This window comes from Lottia gigantea (assembly GCF_000327385.1).
Source record: "Lottia gigantea unplaced genomic scaffold LOTGIsca_1, whole genome shotgun sequence".
NCBI lineage: Eukaryota > Metazoa > Mollusca > Gastropoda > Lottiidae > Lottia > Lottia gigantea.
In genome coordinates, this window is record NW_008706746.1 from 3,842,544 (window position 1) to 3,866,896 (window position 24,353).

The 24,353-nt window shown below is 32.5% G+C and overlaps 4 protein-coding genes across 4 annotated transcripts; 1 reads left to right on the top strand and 3 right to left on the bottom strand.

The window, feature by feature from the left end:
• Positions 1–3,671: 3,671 nt before the first annotated feature.
• On the bottom strand, positions 3,672–5,697 carry LOTGIDRAFT_102889 (hypothetical protein; the record flags this gene model as incomplete). The annotated part of the gene is made up of 6 exons (XM_009045593.1): positions 3,672–3,848; positions 4,109–4,254; positions 4,400–4,619; positions 4,905–4,983; positions 5,237–5,286; positions 5,599–5,697. 6 exons carry the CDS (start codon positions 5,695–5,697, stop codon positions 3,672–3,674), a joined length of 771 nt encoding a protein of 256 aa, XP_009043841.1.
• A 316-nt stretch (positions 5,698–6,013) lies between these two features.
• On the top strand, positions 6,014–10,601 carry LOTGIDRAFT_227929 (hypothetical protein). The gene is made up of 7 exons (XM_009045594.1): positions 6,014–6,098; positions 6,469–7,180; positions 7,473–7,707; positions 8,243–8,355; positions 8,529–8,733; positions 9,071–9,162; positions 9,618–10,601. Exons 2-7 carry the CDS (start codon positions 6,512–6,514, stop codon positions 9,783–9,785), a joined length of 1,482 nt encoding a protein of 493 aa, XP_009043842.1. The 5' UTR covers positions 6,014–6,098; positions 6,469–6,511; the 3' UTR covers positions 9,786–10,601.
• A 3,631-nt stretch (positions 10,602–14,232) lies between these two features.
• LOTGIDRAFT_152128 (hypothetical protein) lies at positions 14,233–20,879 on the bottom strand (the record flags this gene model as incomplete). The annotated part of the gene is made up of 5 exons (XM_009045595.1): positions 14,233–14,359; positions 15,810–15,982; positions 16,313–16,584; positions 16,856–17,006; positions 20,814–20,879. 5 exons carry the CDS (start codon positions 20,877–20,879, stop codon positions 14,233–14,235), a joined length of 789 nt encoding a protein of 262 aa, XP_009043843.1.
• A 1,243-nt stretch (positions 20,880–22,122) lies between these two features.
• Positions 22,123–23,249, bottom strand: LOTGIDRAFT_152129 (hypothetical protein; the record flags this gene model as incomplete). The annotated part of the gene is made up of 2 exons (XM_009045596.1): positions 22,123–22,777; positions 23,113–23,249. The coding sequence occupies 2 exons, from the start codon at positions 23,247–23,249 to the stop codon at positions 22,123–22,125; spliced, it is 792 nt and encodes a 263-aa protein (XP_009043844.1).
• Between the last annotated feature and the right edge of the window lie 1,104 nt (positions 23,250–24,353).

The window sequence follows — 24,353 nt, forward strand, 5'->3', positions numbered from 1 at the left end:
GTGCCCAAACATTGGCAGACCATTCTGTCGTCATTTTCTTTGTCTCAAATGGTTACAGAACCAACAAGAAAAACTAATATTTCAGCTACTATACTATCATCTGTACACTAACGTACCAAATAATATTCAAGAAATTAAAATACCTCCATACAGTCTAAGTGATGATCATTATCCGGTAGTTTTCTCATTGAAGAATATTCAAAACTGTAAAAGCTCTAAAAATAGGCACACCCTGATTCGATATAGAAAATATAAAAGTTTCTAAACGATTTGATAAATTTGCCATTCCAAAATATATAACAAATTAATGATATTGATGCTTTTTACCATCTTATTTTCACTGTATTAAATAAACATGCCCCTATTAAAACCCTACTCAACCCCTGTGGTTTAATGCAAGAAGGAAGCGTGACTATTACAAAATGATTGGAAATGAAACTTTATATAAACAATGGCGTAATAAAACCAAGAAGTTGATAGAGCAGGCTAAAACAAATCATGTAAAAGATGTCATTGTTAATAAAAAAGAGAGTAAAATTATTTGGCAATATCTTAATTCTTTATAAGGAGAATCATCATCTGGCCCAAATTACCCGCAAACTATTGAACATCATGACTTTAATCTGACCCGACTCAAATTACTGAATTAATGAATGAATATTTTACCAATATTACAGACACTATAAAACCTCCGTATAAACCTCTCCAACAACCAAATATCATTCAAAATTACATCAATGACAAAGTTCCTCATGATTTCTTATTTAATTTACCTCTTAGATTAGAAGTACTAAGATATCTCAAAAACCATGAACCCAAAAAGGCTACGGGTTTAGACAGTCTAGGCCCAAAAATTTTAAAAATGTCAGCTGAGGTGATTTCAGGTTCACTTACTCATATTATAAATTTATGTCTAACTAATTGTATTTTTCCAGAGAGTTTAAAGGAAACTAAAATAGTGCTTATCTAATTACAGACCAATTTCCATTTTACCTACCATTTCTAATATCTTTAAAAACATATATCCACCATCATTAAGTCCTTCTTCGAAAATTTCAATTATTTTATGTTAACCAGTCGGGTTTTAGAGAGAACCATTCTTGTTCTACGGCACTAGTTAAAATCACAGATAATTGGCTTGAAGCTTTAGACCAAGGTAAATTGACAGGTGTTGTCTGTCTGGATTTTAGCAAGGCTTTCGATCTCATAGACCACCCGCTCCTTCTTGATAAGCTTATTTTATACAAATTTCACCCTTATTTGTTATATTTAATTAAATCGTATTTATCAAACCGTACCCAAAAAGTTTGCCTTGGTAATTTCCAATCAATACATAGAAAACTAAAATGTAGTGTTCCTCAAGGATCCATCCTTGGACCACTTTTATTTCTTATTTTCATTAATGATCTTCCCCTTTTAATAAAAAAACTCTACTTCTGAAATATTTGCTGACGATACTACCATATATTATTCTGATGAAAAACTTGACTGCATTCAGAGTTGTCTTCAGGAGGACTTAGACATTATCAGCCAATGGTGCCATGATAACGGTATGGTAATAAACACAAAGAAAACTAAAAGTATGTCAATAAAAAACGTAAGAGACAGAGATAAAAGTCTTTCTCTGTCCATTGGTAACCAGAGTTAGACAATGTGTCCGAAGCTGTCTTACTCGGAATTACAATAGATGATCACTTAGACTGGGGAAAACATATAACAAAACTTCACTCGTTTGTGTCATCAAAAATATATTTTCTCAATAGAATTAAAATAAATCTACCATTAGAAACACGAATATTATCTTACAATGCCTATATATTATCACATTTAAATTATTGTAATATTGTGTAGGGTAATGCTTTCCAGAATAAACTTGACTTCCTATTAAAGCTACAGAGGCGGGCAGCGCGCAGTATCCTTGACGCGAACTATGATGCAAGATCGGCAGACTTATTTTCTCAATTAAATTGGCTAACTCTTGAACAACAAATTAAATAAAACACTGGAATACTGACTTACAAAATTATGAACGGAAAATGTCCTCATTAATTTCAAAATTATTTTCGGTTACAATCTTCAATTTCTACCACAACTCTCTGTCTACGTTCGGAATCAAAAAATTCATTACATCTACCCAAGTGCCGGATTGAGGCCATGAAAAGGACATTTAAATAAAGGCTAGTTTACTCTGGAATTCATTACCTCAAGTACTTAAACAATCCAACAGTGTAGAATGTTTTAAAACAGGACTGAAAAGGGAACTACGATAATAAGAGAGACTAGAATTATTTTACAAATATCCTATTATCTTTAATGTTGTAAAGATTACTTTTAATTCATTTCCTTTTTACATATATTATTTATATATGTGACCCTTAATTTTCCTCCTTCATTTTCTATTTTATTTCTATTGTCCATTTTTATTACCTTAACATTTTGTAAATATGTTATTGTAGTTGTATGTAGAAAGATCCCAGGGAAGATTGCCTTGTGCAACTGGGTTTCTAATAAAGTTATTATCATTATTATTATTATGGTGAAGATTATAAAACGGAAGGCAGTCGAAAATCTCACTTGCGTTGAAATATTTAGTTGTAGTCTGAATTAACAGTAGCTGTAAATGGTTTATTTCCCATATAATCATTTATTTTGAGTTTGTTGTTTGTCTCTCACCCCGGTTAATAAGACCATGTCAATACCCGTATTCGTGATGGTTGTCTCTATAAGGATTGTGTTTTTCTATTTATGGGTAAACGGGAAATGAAGCTTCATTTTGCACCACAGAAAAACCTACAGCCGTCTGTGAAATTCTAAATCCAAGTGTAACACAGCTCCCCAAAACTTGATGTGCAAAGTAAAGAATCACATTTTTCTTCAAACATTAGGCCACAACTGGCCAGCCTTTCTATCTCAACCTTCATCTAGGCAAACTTAACAGGGGTGTGGCTAATAATTGTGTATGGGTATTTCATGAGAATAAAAATGAAGTCTGTATACAACATGGGGACTGAGGTATATTAACAAATGTACAACCAACAATGCTGTAACATTATCAACAATATTAAAATTCAAATATGTAAACATTCAGTAGCACATTCAAGTTCAAATACATCAAAAATATTCAACCTATTTCTTTATCATATTGCACACAATAAAAGACGGGCCAATTCTGTTAAAAATATTGTTTAACTACCAACATCCAAAAATAAGATTCTCATATGTTTCATAATTATAACAAACAAGCTCACCAGCATGCAATAACATGAAAAGCACAAAGGTAAATATGTAACTTTAAAACATAATTCAAACATATGATAATACCAATATGATAAATTAGACTTCAACTTTTTATTGTAAGAGTGTGTCTATCATTGTTTGGTAAAACTAAAATTATTGAGCAATGGTTGAAAATCATCTTTTTTTAAGATAAACAACTGTACACAGAATTATATCCAATTTCAAGCTTAGCCATTTTCAAAGCATAAAATAGACAACGCATAATGAGAGCAAACATGATAAGACTGATATCAATATCCTTTTGATCATTTGAACAGTAAATGTGTAATGATTGTTGTTGTGCTATTTTCAAGCATTTTGTCAAATTTCATCTTTACTTTCTTCAGTCAATCAAAGGTTTTGTTCTTCCATAGTAAACTTAGTTAATTCAAGATTCACTTTTTAGGGAACATTTTCATAAACATAATCATCCATAAGAAAGTCACCATTACCATAACCAGCATAATCCATATCCACCAGGAGCAGGCTTTAGTATGACTTTCTAATTTATCACTTTCAACTTTTAACTTAAAATAATTTACATCTGATAACTTGGTACTATCTTGAATTTTCTGTGAAAAATAACAAACAGTAATAAAAAGATTTCACAATCAAATGAAAAATAATTTTAAAAAACTAATTGATGCATTTCAGCATGCAAAACAATTATAATAGATTAATATAAAGTTCTGTTTTTGTGTTAAAATTTTAAACATTCTATAACTAGCGCTATAATGGCCATTTGTTTAAAGGTTTACCTGCTACTGAGAAACATGATAGGATATTTCCAGGGTGTCTTTTATACTAAAAGCAAAATATAAATACCATGTACCTTTGTGTCTTCCACCACTATTTTGCTTGAAACTTTTATATTATCTTTTAAATTTCTAGTTAAATTTAACAATTCATCAGCTAATTTTTCTTGTATCTGATGATGATGTTGTAGAATCGTATCAATATCATTTTCCTCTTGTTTGTCTTTATTTCTTTGACGAAGATTAGATCCTAAAAATGTAATATGCAAATCATTTAAATGGGTTGAAATATGCAATAGGAGAAACTATGCCATGGCAACAACATCGGCTTACTCTTTCTATTTTCCAATTGTGAAAGAATGGCTTACTTACACAGACTGTAGCAAGTGCAGCCTCAGTATAATATCCCATGTTATTGTTCCATGAAATTATAATCAAGTGCAAAATACCTTTAGATTCAAATAGTTCTTCTTTCTGTTCTTTCCTATATTTGGACTTAGCTGATATCTGTAATTCTTTAGTATGTGTATTGGTACTTGTGACTGATGGTATTCTATCTGTGACTAGAATCTTCTCACTGACAGTTGGCTGAAAAATTATGAAATATTGTTCTCAACAGAGCCTAGCTCAGATTGTTACCATATACCAGATGACATAAAAAAGTTTATTTATTGTTAATGAAAGTGACCTACTTAGGCGGTCAATTTTAATTCCAAGATTGTTTCCCCAAACACTACTAGCTGATAGAAATGCTCTTTGGAACCAAAGTTATTTTCATTGATAAGCCAAGAAAAATTCCTTTCTATAATCACTGACATTCAAATCCAGTAAATCATAAAGCATTAGCATTATTATTTGATCCTGTCCCCTTACCATTTGTTTTGCTTCTACTAAACCTTTCAATACTTCAACCTTTCTACAGTATTCTGCTAGTGTATCAGGAGGGGGCTTACTGAAATACAGAAATGATATTGAAATATTCACAAAATATTTCTGAATTTTTTGGTTCAGTGTTTATATTTCTACATATATAGGAAAAGAATAGGCATTATATTTCTCAATCCAAATTGTATGAATATACATGTATATCATGTACAGCAGTTGTCCTGCACTTACAAATAAATAGAAGTACATATCCACATGCCCTTCTTCTTTATTCTAATTTAATGTCTATATAAAGTAAAGGGAATCCAGTTTGAATTTACCTCTGAGATCTTTTCAAATCAATTAACTGTTGCTGTAATGCACTCGCATACTAAAAAAATATCATGGATATCAATTAAAGGGCAAATTTCTGTCAAGTTTTACAAAACATTACAGCATCTAGTTATGGTCAGTTGGGAATTGTACCTATGCTTCATATAATCCAAACACATTTCAAGATCTCTTCTGATCATTTAAATATCTGTATGCACACTATAAAGTAGTTGTCTTACGTGACCGTAAAAAAAATGGGGGTTTTGTTTGCAACTTGGGTCTATATTTTAAAAAAAATGACTATGAATGTTGCTTTCTAATCTCAGATTAGCTTTGTCCTTAATTTATACCCCCTACCCAATGTTAGTACCTTGGTTATCCGCCAATCATTATTGTTTTGGTCGGCTAACATAACCTCACAACGGTTTAAAAGTCTGGTAAAATTGATTTCCTGCTTCGTGGCAGCCATGACTGTCATGTTTACATTTCTGAAGTTAATTTCATATTATCTATCGATATTCAAACTTTTACTTCAGTGTTGACAAGTTCAACTTCCTAATCGTGTAAAAATGCCATCTATTATCTACAAAATCAATGTTCAACATATGACTGAACTATGAATTCCAATTGTTTCACATTTAAAAGTTTTCAAAAAATTGGTTTCGAAAAACGAAGATGAATTAGCTCAACTTCAGTCATTCTACATTTTTTGATTTCACAACATTAGAGAGTTATACCATGAGTTTCCGGTTTAATGTTGTCGTTAGTAACGTAAACAATAGTGTGAAATCTTCTCTGAATAGGTAGTAAATAATGATCGATTGATTGGATTGGTTTCTCGGAGAGCGTCCCAAGATAATGACTGAATAGGTTTGTAAAAATAACTTTTATTTACTTTTAATCGAAAGTTTTTGGCGGCTACGATTTGATTTTATTTAACTGAGCTCTTTAACTTAAAGTCTGTGTTTTTTACTCTTTTTGAATTCAATGATAAACAGAGTTAGACCTCCAACGTATAATATAATGCAGTAAAATATATCATGTAAATGTATCGGAGTCACCCAAGGCAGAAGTATCAAGGGGAATCCCCAAAGTGCAGTGTTTCTATGTGCATCAGATTAGGACTAAAATAAAGAACAATTATTTGATTGATGCTTATAATTATGTAATTGCTCTTCTTTATGTATTGGTTTGGTTTCATTTCATCAGTAAATTTATTTATTATCTTTATTTGTGGTAGATCATTTCATATTCATTGGTTGTCATATCCAAATTATATAACCATGACTCACAAAATGGCTGGTGGAATGACAATGATGGTAGAGAAACCACCTGTTCATGGTCATCTTGGTCCAGGCAACTTTACCATTTCACAAGAAGATGCTCTCACAAATCCAGCAATGTGTAGTGTCTTCCAGAAGCATTATGTTTCTCACCCAGAATTCAGCAGAAGCCAGCCAGCCAAGCCTCCAGTTCTGGGTCCAGTTATGCATAAAGATAAGAACTATTTTAATGAGTTATTATCAGAAACCTACAATTCCTATGAGTACAGACCTGGTGAGAAAATGGTGTTAGAAGATGTTCATACTAAACTCAGTGCAACCAATTTTAAAATGGACAGAGATCTGAGTAAATTTAATTCCTTTAATACCACCAGTGGTTACTACTTTGTTCCCAAAATAACCACAGATTTTGAAAGAGCAAAGCCAATTTTTGATCTGGAATCCCATGTGCCTAATGGTGATCCTGGAAAAGCACCTGCCCCTGTTTCTGATTATCGAGAGAAATTTGAGGGTCATGATACATCAGTTGTTAAGGTTCATAAAGCACCTGCCATGCACGAAGGAGGACCACCAACTATAAAGGGTGATCCAAAGTATGATGATTTTAAAACTTCACACAGTCTGCAGTTTCCTTATAAATGGCAGAAAAGACTGGCTTCTGTTTATCCTGTAAGTATCAATGTTTGAACAATTTACATTCATTGTGAGATGAAGGCAGGAGTGCATGACAAAATTGTTTTATCTTTCCATTTTGATGTTGCCTCAGTATTATTTTTATTACATTTGAAATATAAGCTTGTTTGGAATATTTACTCTTTGTGGTGTTCAATGTCATGATTCTTGGTGCCTTTCAAGCACTTGTTAGACACTAAAAAAATGTATTTTTTTTTAATTTGATAGGCAGAAATCATTCAGAGACAAATTGCAAGTATTCCAATGATTTGTCATGTTCATGTTTCAGGCAACAGGTACTAGTGTGCCTAATGGTGATACAGAAAAGATAGTATTGAGAGATACAACCATGAGCACATCTTTTCCCCCTGTTAAAGGAGCAGAGAATTATGCCTCATATAATCACCAAGATGTAAGCCATATTTTACGTCAAACCAACTTTAAACAGTCAGATGGTAGAAATACATGGAATGACTATAAGAGTACAGCTAATAGTGATTATCAAAACAAAGGAAGCATTAAATGTTAGTACCATTTGTATTATTCTTGATGAGTTAAATCACTTTATTTAAATGTACTATTAAAGTACTCCTCACGAGTATATCTTACTGTGTGTGGATAGGTCTATATCTGTTTTTTAGTTAACCTTAGTTTAATTATTAATAAGACATTAGAATCCAATTTAACTTGAATATTTAATTGGATTTGAATGAACATTATAGGTATTTTATTACACCCAGAGTAAACACTATTGATAATGCACAGTTCATGTCTTGCAGTGTAATAGATCCTATATGATATCCTTCATATTAAAGGACAAAAATTTATCATTATTATCTTAGTTGATATAAAAACACCTCTATTGGTTTTGTAAAAATTCACCAGTTCAGCACAGTGGGTTATAAACAGTTTGTCAATCCTTAACTACTAGTGCAGTTTCTTCAAACAAATACTAACTGTAACTTCAATTCTACAATTATAACAGACTTCTTATTTGAAATTGACAGTTTGCCTCCACTATTTTTTTAATTGTTTAGTTTCAATGATGATCTATTTCAGTCCAGAGAGCAGCACCAAGTTTCCATAGAAACCATAGTGATTTTCCCCCTGGTGACAGAGAGAATGACACAGAAAGAGTCAATATGACTACCAGTAAATATCATCATGGCAACGTATGTAATTTCAAACATAAATGTGAGCATCGAAAATTCCTTTTTATAACTACAAAACCTTGGGATCTTGCAAAGTCATGTCTCTAGAAATAGGGCAATGTTGATTATAAAAAATTGTTTGATTTAACTTTATTTATTGTAAAAATTTGTATTAGTTTTATTCTACATTTCAGCCTGCACTAGGACTCCACAATACAATAAGACATGGAGCAGATGTACTGACTAAAAGTAATGTTTTATTTGGTGAACCAAGAGTTAGAAATCCTATGATGTATTACTCAACTACTAATACTGATGAATTTCTACCAAAATCAGCACCGTACACATACTTCAAATCAAAATATTATACTAACTCATCGGTACCAATTAAATACTACAGTAAGTTAACAATCTAATATATTTGATTGTTCTTTACAAAGTAATCGCACCTGTCACAGGACTGCAGGGCAAGCATCTCTGAATAACTAGAGGGGACGTAACTCTTGTTTAGCTCAAACTATATAAGACCACTATGATGTGATGTTATGGTATATGTATCCTGTGAGACACATAAACTGTAATGTGCTGTACCATTTCACTGTATTAATGCACTATTTCACTGTATTGCTGCACTTGTCTAATATATTGTTGGTGGATGGGGAAACCATGATACCTAAAATACCACGTACCGTACATCATAACATTATTACAATACTTATTGATTGTTTTATTTTAGAAAACGAAGTAGCAAATACTACCTCTCAAACAGATTATAATACACCATGTTTGGTTGACAGCAATGGTATAGATTTAGAAGCCATCGAGAAGGTAAGACTTTTGTTTCTAAACAATCAAGTTGAAATTTGAAGTGGTTTCATTTGTTCACACAACTATTATTTGTAGTGTCTCTAAATATCTTGTGATAGAATTTGTTGTAAGTGTAATGTTTGAAAATCCAAATCTTGCTTGTAAAATAGTTTAAGGATGATTCTGGTCTGGTTCGACATAGTACTTTAAGATTTCCTGGCCATCTTTACCTGTTTGTCAAAAGGAGTAGTGAACAGAAAGTGTTCTTTTGATTAGAAAAAATAAAGGCCCAATCTACTTTATGTCTCTGAGCTTTATGGATTCCATAATCAAAATCAGATTTTGGCTATTACTAAAGCATTGCAAAATGTCAACACTACATCTTGAAAGATATTTTTATGCCATGCCAAGAGTGATTTTGAATGGAATTGATGCTGATGTCTTGCATCTTGGTAACCAATTTTTTTCTTTTTCAGTTAAAAAGAAGTAATTTTTTCCCTCCATGGAAAGGAGAGACCTGCTTCAATACAACACATCAAGATATGTTTACCCCTAAACCAATGGAAAAATATGTCATAGACTCAGGCAAGATGCAGAAAAGTTCTGTACCTTTAGGAACTTTGTCAATATCAACTCAGAAATAGAAAAAAAACAGTAACTTTGAACTGAAAGAGCATATCACTCTGACATGGTTTTATGGAGTAACACTATACAAGAGGATATGAATTGGTTTTTTGACAATTAGCATATATGTATTCATAATATGAATGCATTTTTGTAACATTTATAACATGATTTTGTTGAATAATTAATGCATTCCTCTGTGATATTTCTTGTTTATTTATGTAAAAATGTATGTGTGTGTTATTTTGGATTATTCTAAGAAGTCATGTATGATTATCTATTTGCTATATAAGAACATGACAGGATTGATATTGCTAATCTTTGAAACTTGCAACTAGTTTTTGAGGAAAAATTATGAAGTTTCCTGACAATTATAATGCCATCTCTCCTTTGTCATTTAAGAGAGGTATAGTAAAAACTCTATGTACTCACCTTGCAAGTTTGGCATTCTGTTCTTCTGCAATTAAAATTAAAAATTATTACTTTTATCCTAATGAATTATGCAAGTTTGATTAAATATTACTATCACTTTTCATTTGGAGAATGTCAATAATGCTAATGAAGACCAAATGTGACCAGTGTCACTGATGTATTTTTCCCTTTAAAGAGGAACAATATGTATTCCTATTCAAAAAGATATTGTTGGCTCTTTCACCTATTAAAGCGAGCTGTTTTATAGTATTATACAGAGTCAGTATTATTGTGTGATCTATATTTTATAAATATTTTGAATTTTGTTGTGAAGATATATTATGTTTTTATAACATATATTTCTTTCATAGTTTGCAACAGCATATTATGAATCTCTTTTATTAAACAGCAATGTTTTTACCTACAAATCCTAATTACCTTTTACAACATATTATCCTTTTGTAGCAATTCTTAAGAAGGGTAAAAGTTTTCTTATGGACCATAACAGTTAATTTTTTTTACCGCAATTGTGTTGAGTGTATGTGCAAGAAAGTACTTTCTTTATTTCATATACATGTACATATACCATATCCTAGCTCAGGTTAACCCAAGGGTTACCCCACCCTTGGTGGCCGAGTTGATCTTTCACTTGCTCGGCAATTATAAAGTCAGTGTTCGAATCCCGTTTTTCCAGGAACAATTAAGGCCGAGGATATTCGCCACCCCAATAATTAAACCATGGAATTTTTTTTTAACCCCAATTTGTGTTGAGAACTTGTTCATTTCATATGCGGAAACCATTTATCGAACCAGATATAACCAATTTATTAGCTTACCTTATAGTTGATATTAAGATAGCTTGCCAGGCAAGGTAACATACGCCCACTATCAGCTGTCAGAAACGATAAAGTCTGTAGTGGTTTAATATGTGAAACTGATCATTCAATTGTTAATAATTTCAAGCTTTACTCAGGTCTCATACCAATATTCATAAAAAAAAACCAACAAAAAAATGTAGTCTCTATCGAGCCTACAAGCCAAATTAGACGCATTCAATTAATTCAAGGGCCATAACTCCAAAACCATTCATCCAATTATTACAAATTTTGAACTTGAGGTCTCAATATATACATGCATACCAAGTTTCATTGAGATCAAATAAATAACTCTGCAACAGTTCATCCGATTATTACTAATTTCAACTGGACGGAAATCTCATCAATACATACCCATGCATACCAAGTTTCATCAAAATCAGATAAAAACTAGTCTCTATCGTGCCTACATGCCAAATTTGACGCGTTTTTACTAAGTCAAGGGCAATATAACTCTGAAACCGTTCATCCGATTATTACTAATTTCAAACTTGACCGAGATCTCATCAATATATACATGCATACCAAGTTTCATTAAGACTGGATAAAAACTGTAGCCTCTATCGCGCCTACAAGAAAAAGTGAACCGACGGACAGGGGCAACGGCAATATATTTCCAAGTGGGCGTATAAAAAATGGAGTTAACCCCAACTCTTGTACTTTTTATGTGTATCGGGGATATTAATAGCATCATTTTTCACCATTCCAATTTTCCACTTTAACCGTCAATGTTATTTTTTTTCTCTTACCTTCATAAGTGGAAACTATATCTTGGACCAGCTATAACTAATTCATATGCTAACCTTTGTTGATTTTAAAAAATGGAATAACTCAGTCTGCTAGGCGATTAGGTGCCGTGGAGTCTAATCTTCCTCAAGGTAAGAACAATTCTGATGCCTGTGCCAGTGCTTTCGAGAGTCGGCCTGGTGTCGGCTCTCATCCCCGAATAACTTTTATTAGTTAATCCCCGTCCTTGCCGGGGTCTCGGTGGTCGAGTGAATTTTGTATCAGCTTATCAATTCGTGAGCTATAGTTGATTCTCATGGACCATTTAAACCCTTAAAGTTAATTTTATCTATCCCAATATGAAGAAGTACAACGAAGTACATGTACATTCAAATCCATTTCTAACTTCCAATATTCTGACAATTAATCAGTTTATTTACATTCAAATTCTATAAACAGTTTTGATTATCAATAAGAAGTGTATTAACAATTCTAAATCTATGCTACATCCTAGAGTTGTAGAAAAAGATCAAGAGAAAAAATCAAATTACATAACAAATCATACCGTTCAAAATCCCCGTCTCTGTAGTCTGTCAAACCATTAAATTGGAGTGGCAAAACCTTCTCCTTGCAAAATCTAGTAAACGTTTGTAAAGGATGAAGAATAAACTATATATGCCAATTGCCCTTTACAAATAGTTAGATCTGCAACAAAATCTGCACTTCTCAGTGGTGCTATTTGCGATTTGTGCTGTTGTGTTCTCTAGACTATTGATTCAAAGTAGTAAACTGCATAAATTTCCAAATACAATAAAATATTTTTTTTGTTACCAACCCTTACCACCAAATCTCCTAATACATAATGCGGATTGCAATATCAATCTCTTGCATTTGCGCCATGTGTTTAGCTAAATATACTGGCTTAGACTAGCTAAATGTAAACATCCTTGAAGGAACTGATGCGCCATTTCACGGACCGATTGTACCTTAGTCACAGGATTTTTTAGCTAAGCTAATCAGAAATAGTGTTCACAGCTCATCATCGAAATTTCCGCGTTTAAAAGTTTAAAAGACTACTAGTCATATTAAGTTACTTTGTGATATATAGAAAAGTCATAATAGAGAGTAAAATACCTAGTTTGAAGTATTTTTAAAGGAATCATGTGATTTTCGTACATTTCTAGTACTTTTGAAGACTTTTTACATATATTCATGACCCTCACCAACCCCAGGAAATGGCGAATCCGTCCCTTTAATAAATCTGGTTATAGCATCGTCACACCGGGCTGCGACCATTTACATTCTTACGGCGACTAAAATGAACTTGGTCGCGGTTCTTACAGCGTCTTAATTACGCGTGTACTGCGCTTTTATACCGCTCTAGGAGGTATTACAACCTTTAACACGACTCGATTTCATGGCGTATCAACTCGTTCCAGAACAGATGGCTGAGCAGTTAGAACGCTTTTTCAGTGTGACGGGGCCACTACACGGTATTAATCGTGATCGAGGCATACTGCAAATTACTAATAAACCTTTCTTGGCCTTCGAAACAGAACTAAACTTCAATTTTCATTTTTAAGCTCATTTTTCTTAAATTGAATAACATTATGCTAACTTACATTCTTCTATCATTGCAAGATAAAGTTTACATTTTAAATGAAGATAACAAATATATTTAAAAAAAAAGATATTTGACCCAAAGAAAAAAAGAAAGTAAACTGAATCGATAAAATTTACTATTCTACATCTTTAACTATATTGAAATTATTTACAAAGGAATCGTCAGAAAATGACTTGTGGAAAAAATATCTTGTGGACGGACAAAATGGCTGTTATTTTTATTTTTTATTTTTTTGATAGAGAACAGGAACTGACGTGAAAAATATGTAGTGGTAATACCAAACCTTTGTTCGTCCGTCGGTTCATGTTATCGATTAGAATATCTTTGCGTTGATATAAATAAGATTTTTTTTTGATAATTTAGATTGTACAAAAATAATTGATCATTGAAGAATTGAAACTTAATTTGTAACTGAAGCGTCAGTAGTTCAGCAAATATCACACAGGATTATTGTTTTCTTTATTTATAAGTAATACCCAGGGAGATATAATTAAAGAAACGAACTTGGTATTAACGTAAGTTCATAAATGAAGAAAGTCATAATGCAAATCAAATCCAGAACACGAGTTCTAAAGCAAATATTTTGTATGACGCTGTAAAACTGACGTATGACATCGCGAACAAACTGCATAATATCTTCCAGTTTTAAACAATACCTTTCTATACCGATTCGCGTTTAGAATTGTTCAGAAACGCCTCTCAGAAAACAACTATCTCGGATGTAAAAGTGCATTTTGCCTTCAAGTGATCGACAATCTATCAAAAATTGAAATTAATGCACCCTTAATCATATATGGTTTGACCAGAAAAATTAAGCAAAAATGTTAGATTTCAGTTTTCTACTTCAGTTAGTTGATTGATTGGTGGTAAAGGTGTGGGTGTTAAGCCTTTTCGTCGTTTTAATTCCTCCAACTTTTCACGAAGTTTGGCCTCTTGTCTCTGTTTATCTTTAGTCACCCTGAAAGGAAAAATAAATATCATTTGTACTAATGCTGATTTTGTCGCAGAACGACATGCAAGCCATTATCTGAAGAGTGATACACAAAACTCAAAGCCTTAAAGAATTTGTATGACTGCTTTAGTTTTGTTTTAAGAATAATTTGTAAATATGTGCAATCAAAATTTTACTTAATATAATCTGGCTTTACGCTATATGTTAGTCAAAATGTGACGTGATTGACAAATTCTTAACAATTAAGTGAACAAAATATCTTAGCCGATGCTGACTGAATGAAAAAGTGGGTTAAATTCTAAATTTGATATAACTAGAGCAGTTTATTTTATGATATTGACTTTGATAAATTGTCAGAGTGCTGAAATATCACACAATTATACAGAAATAATCAATAAATCACAATTAAACAATACATCTTATAACATAATAGCAACTATAACCTGTTTTTCCTGGTAGATATATCTTCGACACACAACCTTTACATTTATGAAATGAATCATAAGTTATAGGCCACTTATTTTTTAAATTATCAGATATTTTCAGTGCCTAAAAGGGCGAAATGAAATATGCATAGAGATGAAAACATTTTTTTAAAAGATAATATTGATGTCCTTTTTCAGCGTGGAATAGCTGATAGAAGGCTTGAACGACATTTAGATGCTGATTTTTGTATAGCTGATAGCTTGAACAATTTTAATTGGCGTGGAAATGAATGAAAGAAAGATGAAATCTAGACTAACAATGACAATGAACCTCAAAAGCAGGGCAACATTAACAACTATGATTGATAAAGCATTTTTTTTGTTTCAAATACCATATAAATCATTCATTCTTTTCAGCGAGACCTATTGTTTATTTCCCCCCGATCATTGTGTTACAGTAACGCATCAATGTTTCAAAACAATGTCCCTGACTTCATTGTCAAGATAAGAAAAGCCTCAGTAAGTATGAAGTATATTTTAATTAAAATAATGAATATTGTTTACATATTTCTGAAATTCCTATGTGACTTTTTACATGTTTTTGATTTAAAGAAGAATTATCTACAACCATACTACCCAAATTGTTTTTCGTGGCGAATGTTGATCAAACCATGAACAATGGGTTCAGGACATCAATAAGCACGCCCAGAACAACTTCGTTAAGTGTAATCTGGCACCAGTTTTATCAATTGTGTGTCTTGATCTGTTTAAGACTCGATAGCATTGCTTCGCGTAGATATCACACGGCCTGGCTTTACAGTGTCGTGTATCATGTCTTTAAAAATCGCTATATGTTCACTTCCGTATCCAGTTTTGAAAAAGCTGTCATTAAAACAATAAACGTTACTTTTCGACGTATAAGAAATTTAAAACCCTTTACATTATAGGAAGGATGTCAGATTTTTCACATGAAAAATGAAAGGAAGGTGCCAGTCAAATTTTTCGAAATTCAACCATGTATATGTACTTACAGTTTATCCATTTTTAAAGCTTCGTCTAATAATTCCATAGCACGTGCAGTTCTTTCTTGCTGACGTAATCGACGAGCTTCTCTTCTTTGTTCCAATCGTTCTGCTTGTCTTGCTCTTTCCTCTGCTCTTTGGGCGTCGGCTTTATCTAGATTCCTTAATATAGCTTTTGTTTCCTGGAAAATAAGTGACCAAATGACATTTTTTTATTCATATTTTTTAGGGCTTATTTGAGTAAACTTGAGTATGGTAATATCCATGTAATTTATTTGGAACAAAAGTCAGAAAGCATTCCAAGAATAAAGAATGGTACTGTTTTGGATGCTGCTTTCAATGCAAGCTCGCCTGTCCTACGCAGGGCGTTCTGTGCCTACTCATACCACTTCATTTCATACCCAACCGTTGATGAATTGAAGAAACTGAGATTGAAGTCTGTTAGTCACCTTAGGAAATAATATTTTGAAGTAAAGTTACTCAATTAGGGTTCAGTTGAAATTGGAAATTACCTCTTCTAAGGATTTTGGAAGTGGGGGTGTGCCTGGTAGACTCTGAGTACCATTTCTTAAAGCCCTAGCTGGTACAGGACTTCGACAGTAGTCTGCCAGTGTACCAGCACTCATAGAGGTAGGACTTCTCTCACTACCAGTAATACCCAATTTTTTGTTACGTTTATACTCTCTAATGTTGATACTGTTTTCATCACCATTAGATATTCCAGACATCCTTGAACTTGAACTCAGTCTGGATTTGGTTCTTTCGTTTTCAAACCTTCTTTCAGCTGTAGTATAAAACATTACACTATATAAAATATAAGTAAATGTCCCTGATTCAGAGTTAAAGTCAGTTTAAAGAACTTAACTTTCTTATAAGTTTCCAAAATTGCCAAATTTTTGTGATCATATCTTCCAAAATAAATTTCTATTAAGCCCTTTTTGTATTTTTACATAGGGCATCTATAATAATGACCGGAGAAACAGAAGTTAGAGAGTAAATTTCAATGAAATGATAGTGAAAGAATATTGGACTATAAAGATAGACTAAATTCTTACCGAGCATCCGAGAAGCAGCTCTAAGTTGGTCTGAATCATCTTTATAACTTAAGGCAGTTTGTTGCATTTCATATCTACAGTCTTCTATAATATCTATGATTAGTTCTGATTCTTGTTCATATAACTCTGATACGGTTTCCAGGAACAATTTCTGAAATAACGTAAGCTTGTTTTAAAATATCTTTAACCGTTTTACAGTATTTTCAGTTCTTCTAAACAGGCGGCGGATGGCGTCATAATACAACTGAAATATATGTATCTTAGAATGTTAATTTGAACCTAGAAGTAAAGATAGTCTAAACTTCTATAGTATATTTTTCTTGAACGGATAGGAAACTCGACGTCGGATATTTATTCTGGGAGGTACTATGGACGGCTGATATTTGGTTTTATCAACCGGATAAATAAATATTTAGATGACTGAGTCCCTTAAAGAAGTCTTTTTGATTCAGATGCAGTGATTTTTTGTAGAACAAAATCTGTATTTCATCGAGAGCTATTGTTTTCCATATAGTGTATTAGTTGTTCCGATATCAATAATTCCCTATAGAATGAAAGAAAGTAGGTCAAACTTCACTCAGTCCCCAAAGACCAAAATACCAGCCACCCAAAAACCAGTAGAGCCGGGGTGGGCTCATATTCTTTTGAGCAACGGTTAAAATGACTAATGAAATCACAGCTGTTTAAATACAATATTCATTGAATTTCTTTGAAGATTGATCCCCTTAAGAAACTAATAATTTGTTATTTCACGTGTGTTTGTGTTTTCAGAAGAAATATTCGCTGAAGGCCGAAACATATCTTTTGAAATAAGGGAAATGAAAAACAATATATAATTCATATCGATATTGCTAAATAGTACTAAAACGTAAAATAAGATAGATTATGCCTGAAGTTAGTTTCTTGACAGAAATTCTCAAGAACAACACAACATATCGATTGGTGGGTACAAATTCTGACTACTTGATTGTCATTGTGCCAAGCACAGGAACTATATTCAGTCATTTAGCAATGAATTATAGTTCTTATACAATAAATATATTAAGGATCAATGATGGCTCACTGTTATTGTGTCATAATCTGCCTACAAGATGGACACGATAATTTTGTATGAGAGTAAGTTTGTTCGGGTGTTTTATGAAAATGCAACAAAACACAAAAGAATATTATATCAGACGTTATTTTTAGATCAATTGTTGTATTTATGAATGATTAATACTCAGTCATGTTTGAAATCGATTAGTGGATTCTATCATCTTAAGATATCATTGATTGTTAAACAGTACTTCATATACATGTCTTACAATTCTTTTCATTATTCATGTACATGTATATTTACAATTACTTAAACTGTAGACAGTATTAAACAGTACATGTCCAGATCATCAATTAAAAATCTGTATTCTTCGGCAGGTTAATACGAATGTAATGAATAAAACAGGATTGTCTTCTAAATGGGAATTTAAGCGTCAGTGATTTCTAAATGTCACTCTGTACAGAACCATCCATACGCAAAACTAGCGCAGTGATCATAACGTGTAATGCATAAGATAATAAGCGTTATTACCTGGAATAAAATGCTATAAGTTGTAATATTTTGTTATATGAAGTCACTTTACAAGTATATTAATTAATCATTCGGGTTATTAACCTGCTTAAAAAGCAATAACATGATAAACTATGCCATTTACTAGCTTGGGTGCAGTCTTAATGCAAAACTTCAATTGTGTATTTGAACATGCAATGCGCCCGATAAAGTATGTTTTAACAAGCTTGCTAGTTCGTATATTATCAAATTTTCCATACATGTAAAATATGAATTATCGTCATTACTGGCTTTCTTATATGTAATATTTATAATTAAATTATAAAACTAAAACCGTGGAAGGCGTTATGTAGAGAAATAAATGAAAAATATCGACTGCGTTTGAGTTTTTCATAGTTTGAATTTCCAGCCAGCCCTTTTCTTATGTTGTCATTAAGTTTTCTAACGTGTAATGCAGCCTACATGTATTTAAGTTATTTTTTCTTCTGTCTTTCTTAAAGGTCATGTATTTGATCAGTTATGTTAACAAAAAAAAAAAACTTTTTCAAATGTTATGTATTTGATCAGTTCATTTCATTTTTGCATGCCTGACGGGTAATTATCTGGCCTTACAATCATCACTGTTTACTAGTATAAAATGAATGATTTAATGTATTTCGCTTCTAGGAGAGTATCTTCTATAACACCTATAACTATTTATTTATAATCTTTCAAAGGCATATTAGAAGCACAGGTTATAGATAAATAGGACAATTTTATGGATAGATACTTCTAGAATATTTATTATTTCAACGTTTCAATGTGGTTCTCACACCGTCATCAGGAATATAATTATTATATTCCTGATGACGGTGTGAGAACCACATGGAAACGTTGCGAACTCGATTTAGCGGCCATCGCTTTGATATAATTCATAGCGAAAATAGACCAATTTCTCATCATTTTAATTTACCTGACCATTCCATTGAAGACCTTCTTATCATGCCTATTGAATCAATTCCTGACTCTGATCTTATCAAACCAAAAACCAAACGATTACAGAGAGAAAGCTACTGGATGGACCAACTCCAAACAGTGGCTCCAAATGGACTTAACATCCAGCATGATAATCAAATGATTCCATTTGTTGCCACCTTTAATCATACAGCTGCCAAAACCTCATCCATCGTCAAACAGTATTACAGTGAATTACAGAACAGATTTCCGAATGTATATACCAAACGACTTGTAATTGCCTATAAGCGCAATAAAAACCTTAGTAATTTTCTGGTCCGTGGTAGACTCGATCCCATTGAATCCAATAATACTTGACCGCCCTCTCTATTTTCTAGCTCATTAAGTATAATATATTCTAATCCTTATATATAGATGTTTATCTTTTCAGAACCTATTCATACTCTTTTCTTTTAGAACTGGTAACAAGAAAACTTTCATATTATAGACTTTTGTTTATTGTAGATTACTCGTGGTTGTTTTTTTAACTTAATACTAACTATGCTAACTTCACCTTATCTTGTATTGAACATTTATCTCTTTATTTGTGACCTTGGCCAGTGCTTTACATAGAAGTTTTTAGGAACTTCTTCACTCTTAACACCAATCTCGATATAATGATGGAGTCACACGGCTTGGTGGATTATAAGTTGCACTTATTGAACTATTTACTTAATCAAGGCTTGATAGATCGTACCAATATGGTTGATAGATTATAAAGTTCCACTTTTTGAACTAATTTATTTCTTCACTTAACTTGTAAGATAAAGTACAACACGGCTTGACTGATTATAAATTTGGACTTTTGGAACTGATTTATTACTTCACCAGGTTTGATAGATAGTACCAATATGGCTGATAGATTATAAAGTTGCACTATTTGAGCTGACTTGTTACTTCACCTATCTTGTAAGATAAAGTACAAAATGGCTAAACTGATTATAAAGTTGAACTACTTCGACTGACTTATTACTTCACCAGGCTTGATAGATGGTGCCACTAGGCTTGATTATAAATTTGTACTCAAAAGACAATTTGTTGTTGCATTAATCTATATCAACAGAGCTTTATTGATTAAAATGTGTACAACATGATCCTAAAGATGATGTCAATTGTCAATATGTAATAATTGTATTCAAAGAGCAATAAATAATCAGAAAAATTGTTTAGGAAATTAAATTAAATGTAAATTGGGATGATGAAGGTTAAATTTGATTACTTACATCAATGACCAGAAATAGTTATCTCTTCACTCGAATATGCAACTTAAAGGAATACTACCTCTTAGAATGGCTTCACTTATCCTGCTGTTGTGATCTCATGAAATTATTCCTAGTATAACTAAAGGCTCAACACATTTAAATCAATTATGAAAAGATTTGAAAAGAACATATGGCCCTAAAAATATGGCTTACTTACCCTCATATCTGGTGATAGTTGTTTAAGTCTGGAACAAAACTCACCATTACGTTGTAACTCATCCATTTTGATTTGATTAGAAATGAACACAAGCTATATTAGATTTGTGAATTGTTCAAATAAAATTCTATTGATTCATCCACCGGAACAATTTGTCAATAAATAAAATTTAGAAATTGTTTATGTCACAAATTCCAAGAGCTTAATCCTTTTGTGAAACTGAAATTTATGTCTTCAAGTTCCTGAGAAAAAATGTCGTCGCCTTGTGAATTGAGATTAAAATTTCCGATCAATATTCGAGTAGTTTATAATATCCAACATTTCAACTGCTTTTTTGTTTTGATTCGAAGAGACTTTAGAACTATGTCATCGTAATAATAATCGTTTTGTCTTTCCCAAGATTCCAATTACTAATCAATACGCTGAAAGTTATAATTTATTCATTTTCTATTTTGAAATTCTAGTTTTTAAAAGAAGAACACATCCACCAAGTCTTTATTATCAATATATATGTTTATATACCGTCCTAAACACTTCAGTTACCATGGTGTCAAAGCTTTCAATTCGATCAATTAAGGAATTCAGCGATAGGACGGTACATACCAATGTCAATTGGCGTCGTTGTAGTCATGGTAACCACATTGTCATCCCGTTTGGAACCATTGACAGGAAGTTTAAAAGTAGTAGAATTATTACAAGAGAGCGTTAAGTAAAGTATCTATCTATGTACATTAGTAGCCAATTGAATGGTATTTTGTTATTCTGAAGTCAATTAACCTCGGTCACATATAGCTCTATATTTAGCAATATTTTTATATTCCAACACTTCCTTTATCGTCCAATGCTAATACAAATGTTATCATAGCAGATAACGAAACGTCTATAATTAACGGAGAACAGTATGCATTCTTTGATCTTTTTACAACGATGACCTAATCTATATATAGTCTAAAACAGAGAAATAAAACAATGATCCCCGGCAGAGGTACCTTTTTCGATTCCCATGGATGGCATAATATATATATTTGCTTTCTCAGCTAACAGAGTTCAATTTCAAACATGCTTATGGCTTTTCCTAATTCTAATATCCCCATCGTTTTAGACATTCTAAATGAGCTGTCTGTATGACTTTTCATAATGAAAATGACACGTGGTTTGGTGACCTTATTGGTATCTTGATAATTAAACTATCTTTGTTGAGTATGAAGTGAATTGAGCACCTGTTGGGAATTGTGGATTTTATTCATTATATAGTTATAACATAAAATAATTAACCATAACCAATAATAAACAACACAGCAACAGTTCTTTAATGGGCTTTGTAATCGTCATAAAATTTCCCCAGCCGATTCAATGTTGCCGAATGTCTATTCATTAAATCGGTAGAAGTATTGATAAAGGTTGTATTTTTGTAGAACCTTGTCACGAACCATGAATATCTTTCAATCACAGGAGAGGCTTCCAGAAGCGGTAGAATCGACTGCATGTAATGAAGCTGTTCGTCTACGGTTTTAGCAGTATGGCACGCAAATTCTGTTAACCAGATTTTCTTCTTGAAATGATGTGACACCTTCTCCAAGGAATTTATCAACTCGTGAGGGTTGCAGTGATAAGCATGAACTGCTAGGGCGTCCACACGACAATTTTTACAGCCGTTGAAAAACTCGGTAAACCAATGAATGCACTGCTGGGCTCTGTGACATCCAGCGACAGCTGGACTAATGAGGGTTTTACCAACAGATTTTCTTTCCACTTCCGGCCATAACTGTGCAGCTCTCTGTGGTGTCATATTGGCTTGACTCTTGACGTTAGGTTCATTGAAACCGAGAACATGTTTGGCTTGATTTGGTACCGTAGATGTATTCATTCGAGCCTCACCCCACAGCATTGGTACATACTCTCCCCTTGGCGTATTGTGACAGTTATGGCGGTGGTGTTCTATTTGGTCAGTATGCCAATCGTACCTGTAAAATTAATGCAAACTGAATATAATATATATTAAAGATGGGTTTCCTTATTGTTATTGTCGATTAGAACACCTCTACTTTCTATTCATATAAGAATTAGCATTTTCATTTTCATAAATATAAATAAACGAACTCATCTTTAACGCGCCAAACATGATGTGGTTAAAGAAATCGTGATCGTGAACAGTCTTCTGACAGGCTAGGAATAGGAAGCATACTTTGCTGGAAACTAAAAAACTCAAGTTAGATTGGCGTGTAGGCCTACAGAAAACTACTTATCCAAGATTCAAAAGGTTATATAGCCCAATTATATCTAGTAAAAATAACCTTACCACCAACTGATGTCTTGGAAGGCATAAGTATCATTACAGAAATACTGACCAGGGCTCATACATATTCCTTTCTTTTGACTACAATTTATAAACCAAATTCCAATAGCAGTCAGAGTAACGACCAAACGAGCCAACATGTTTGAGAGATAATATGTGTAGAACAGAGATAAAATATGGCCCTGTATTCTGTTTATCAATCCTAGCCTAGTTCCTTCAAAATTGAAACATTATGTAGTTTGGGAGAATCCAAAAAAAAAACTATCAAATTAACAAGAGCTTTGAAAACTTTGATGGAGCATTCCAAAATTAATGTATATCATGTGTATAATATGTAGCCTATTAAAGCGCCCAACAGTCAGTCTTTCCATGTGGGATATCTCCTTTTATATTTAACAAAGTTTCCTTTTTTGTGTAACCAACTACATGGCGTTACCCGTCTTTATAAGCCTATTCAAGATCAGTAAGGAGAACGCTAAACTCTTTTTAAAAAAAACATCAATTGTTATATTGCAAGAAAAATCATCCCTCATGGCCAATTAACACTGGTCGATTTTTTTGAGGATTGTCAGTGCATTTAGTTTGTAAATTATTAAGATATATATTTTATTATAAACCAAACAGGCAAATTAAGCATAATTATTAGGCTAATGATAACGAAATATTTTTACGGTTGCTCGAATTTTTTTTTATAGATAATCCATTTGGTCGTTTTGACAAACGCGTTCAGGGATCTGTTGCTCAGAAGGGTGAGCATACTGTGTCGATCAGGTCCCACTGTTATTATGCTGCAATGATAGGCCTACTATGTTTCATCAGTCCACTCAATCATCCTTCGTCTTCCCAGAAAACAAATATGATTATGATTAGATATTAAACGTCAATATACAAGTCGTATTTAATAATTAAAAAATATGTTCAATGGTAATGGTTCATTATATTTGCATACTTAATTAAGCGTGCATTTACAGGTCCATAACCATACGAATTATCGTATAGGCCTATAAATATAACTATAAACGAAATTGTGATACGACAGCAGTGAGAAAACCATTGTTATCCCGCGTCATTGATTATATGTATGTTTTATACGAATCAAAAGTCGCTTAATACTGGGAAAATGTCTCATTCAATATTTAACCAAGTTTTAACGCAATCGTGAATTACTCCTACTTTACTTGTTACTTATGATCTCTTGTCACTTTTGCAATATCGCTAGTACAGGAACCAATATAGCATAGAAA

Bases quoted from the DNA above. Each gene is read 5' to 3' on its own strand.
- LOTGIDRAFT_227929 (XM_009045594.1), top strand. From the start codon at position 6,512: ATGACTCACAAAATGGCTGGTGGAATGACAATGATGGTAGAGAAACCA. The intron at 7,181-7,472 runs GTAAGTATCAAT...TTCATGTTTCAG, and splicing joins GACTGGCTTCTGTTTATCCT to GCAACAGGTACTAGTGTGCC. The intron at 8,356-8,528 runs GTATGTAATTTC...TCTACATTTCAG, and splicing joins GTAAATATCATCATGGCAAC to CCTGCACTAGGACTCCACAA.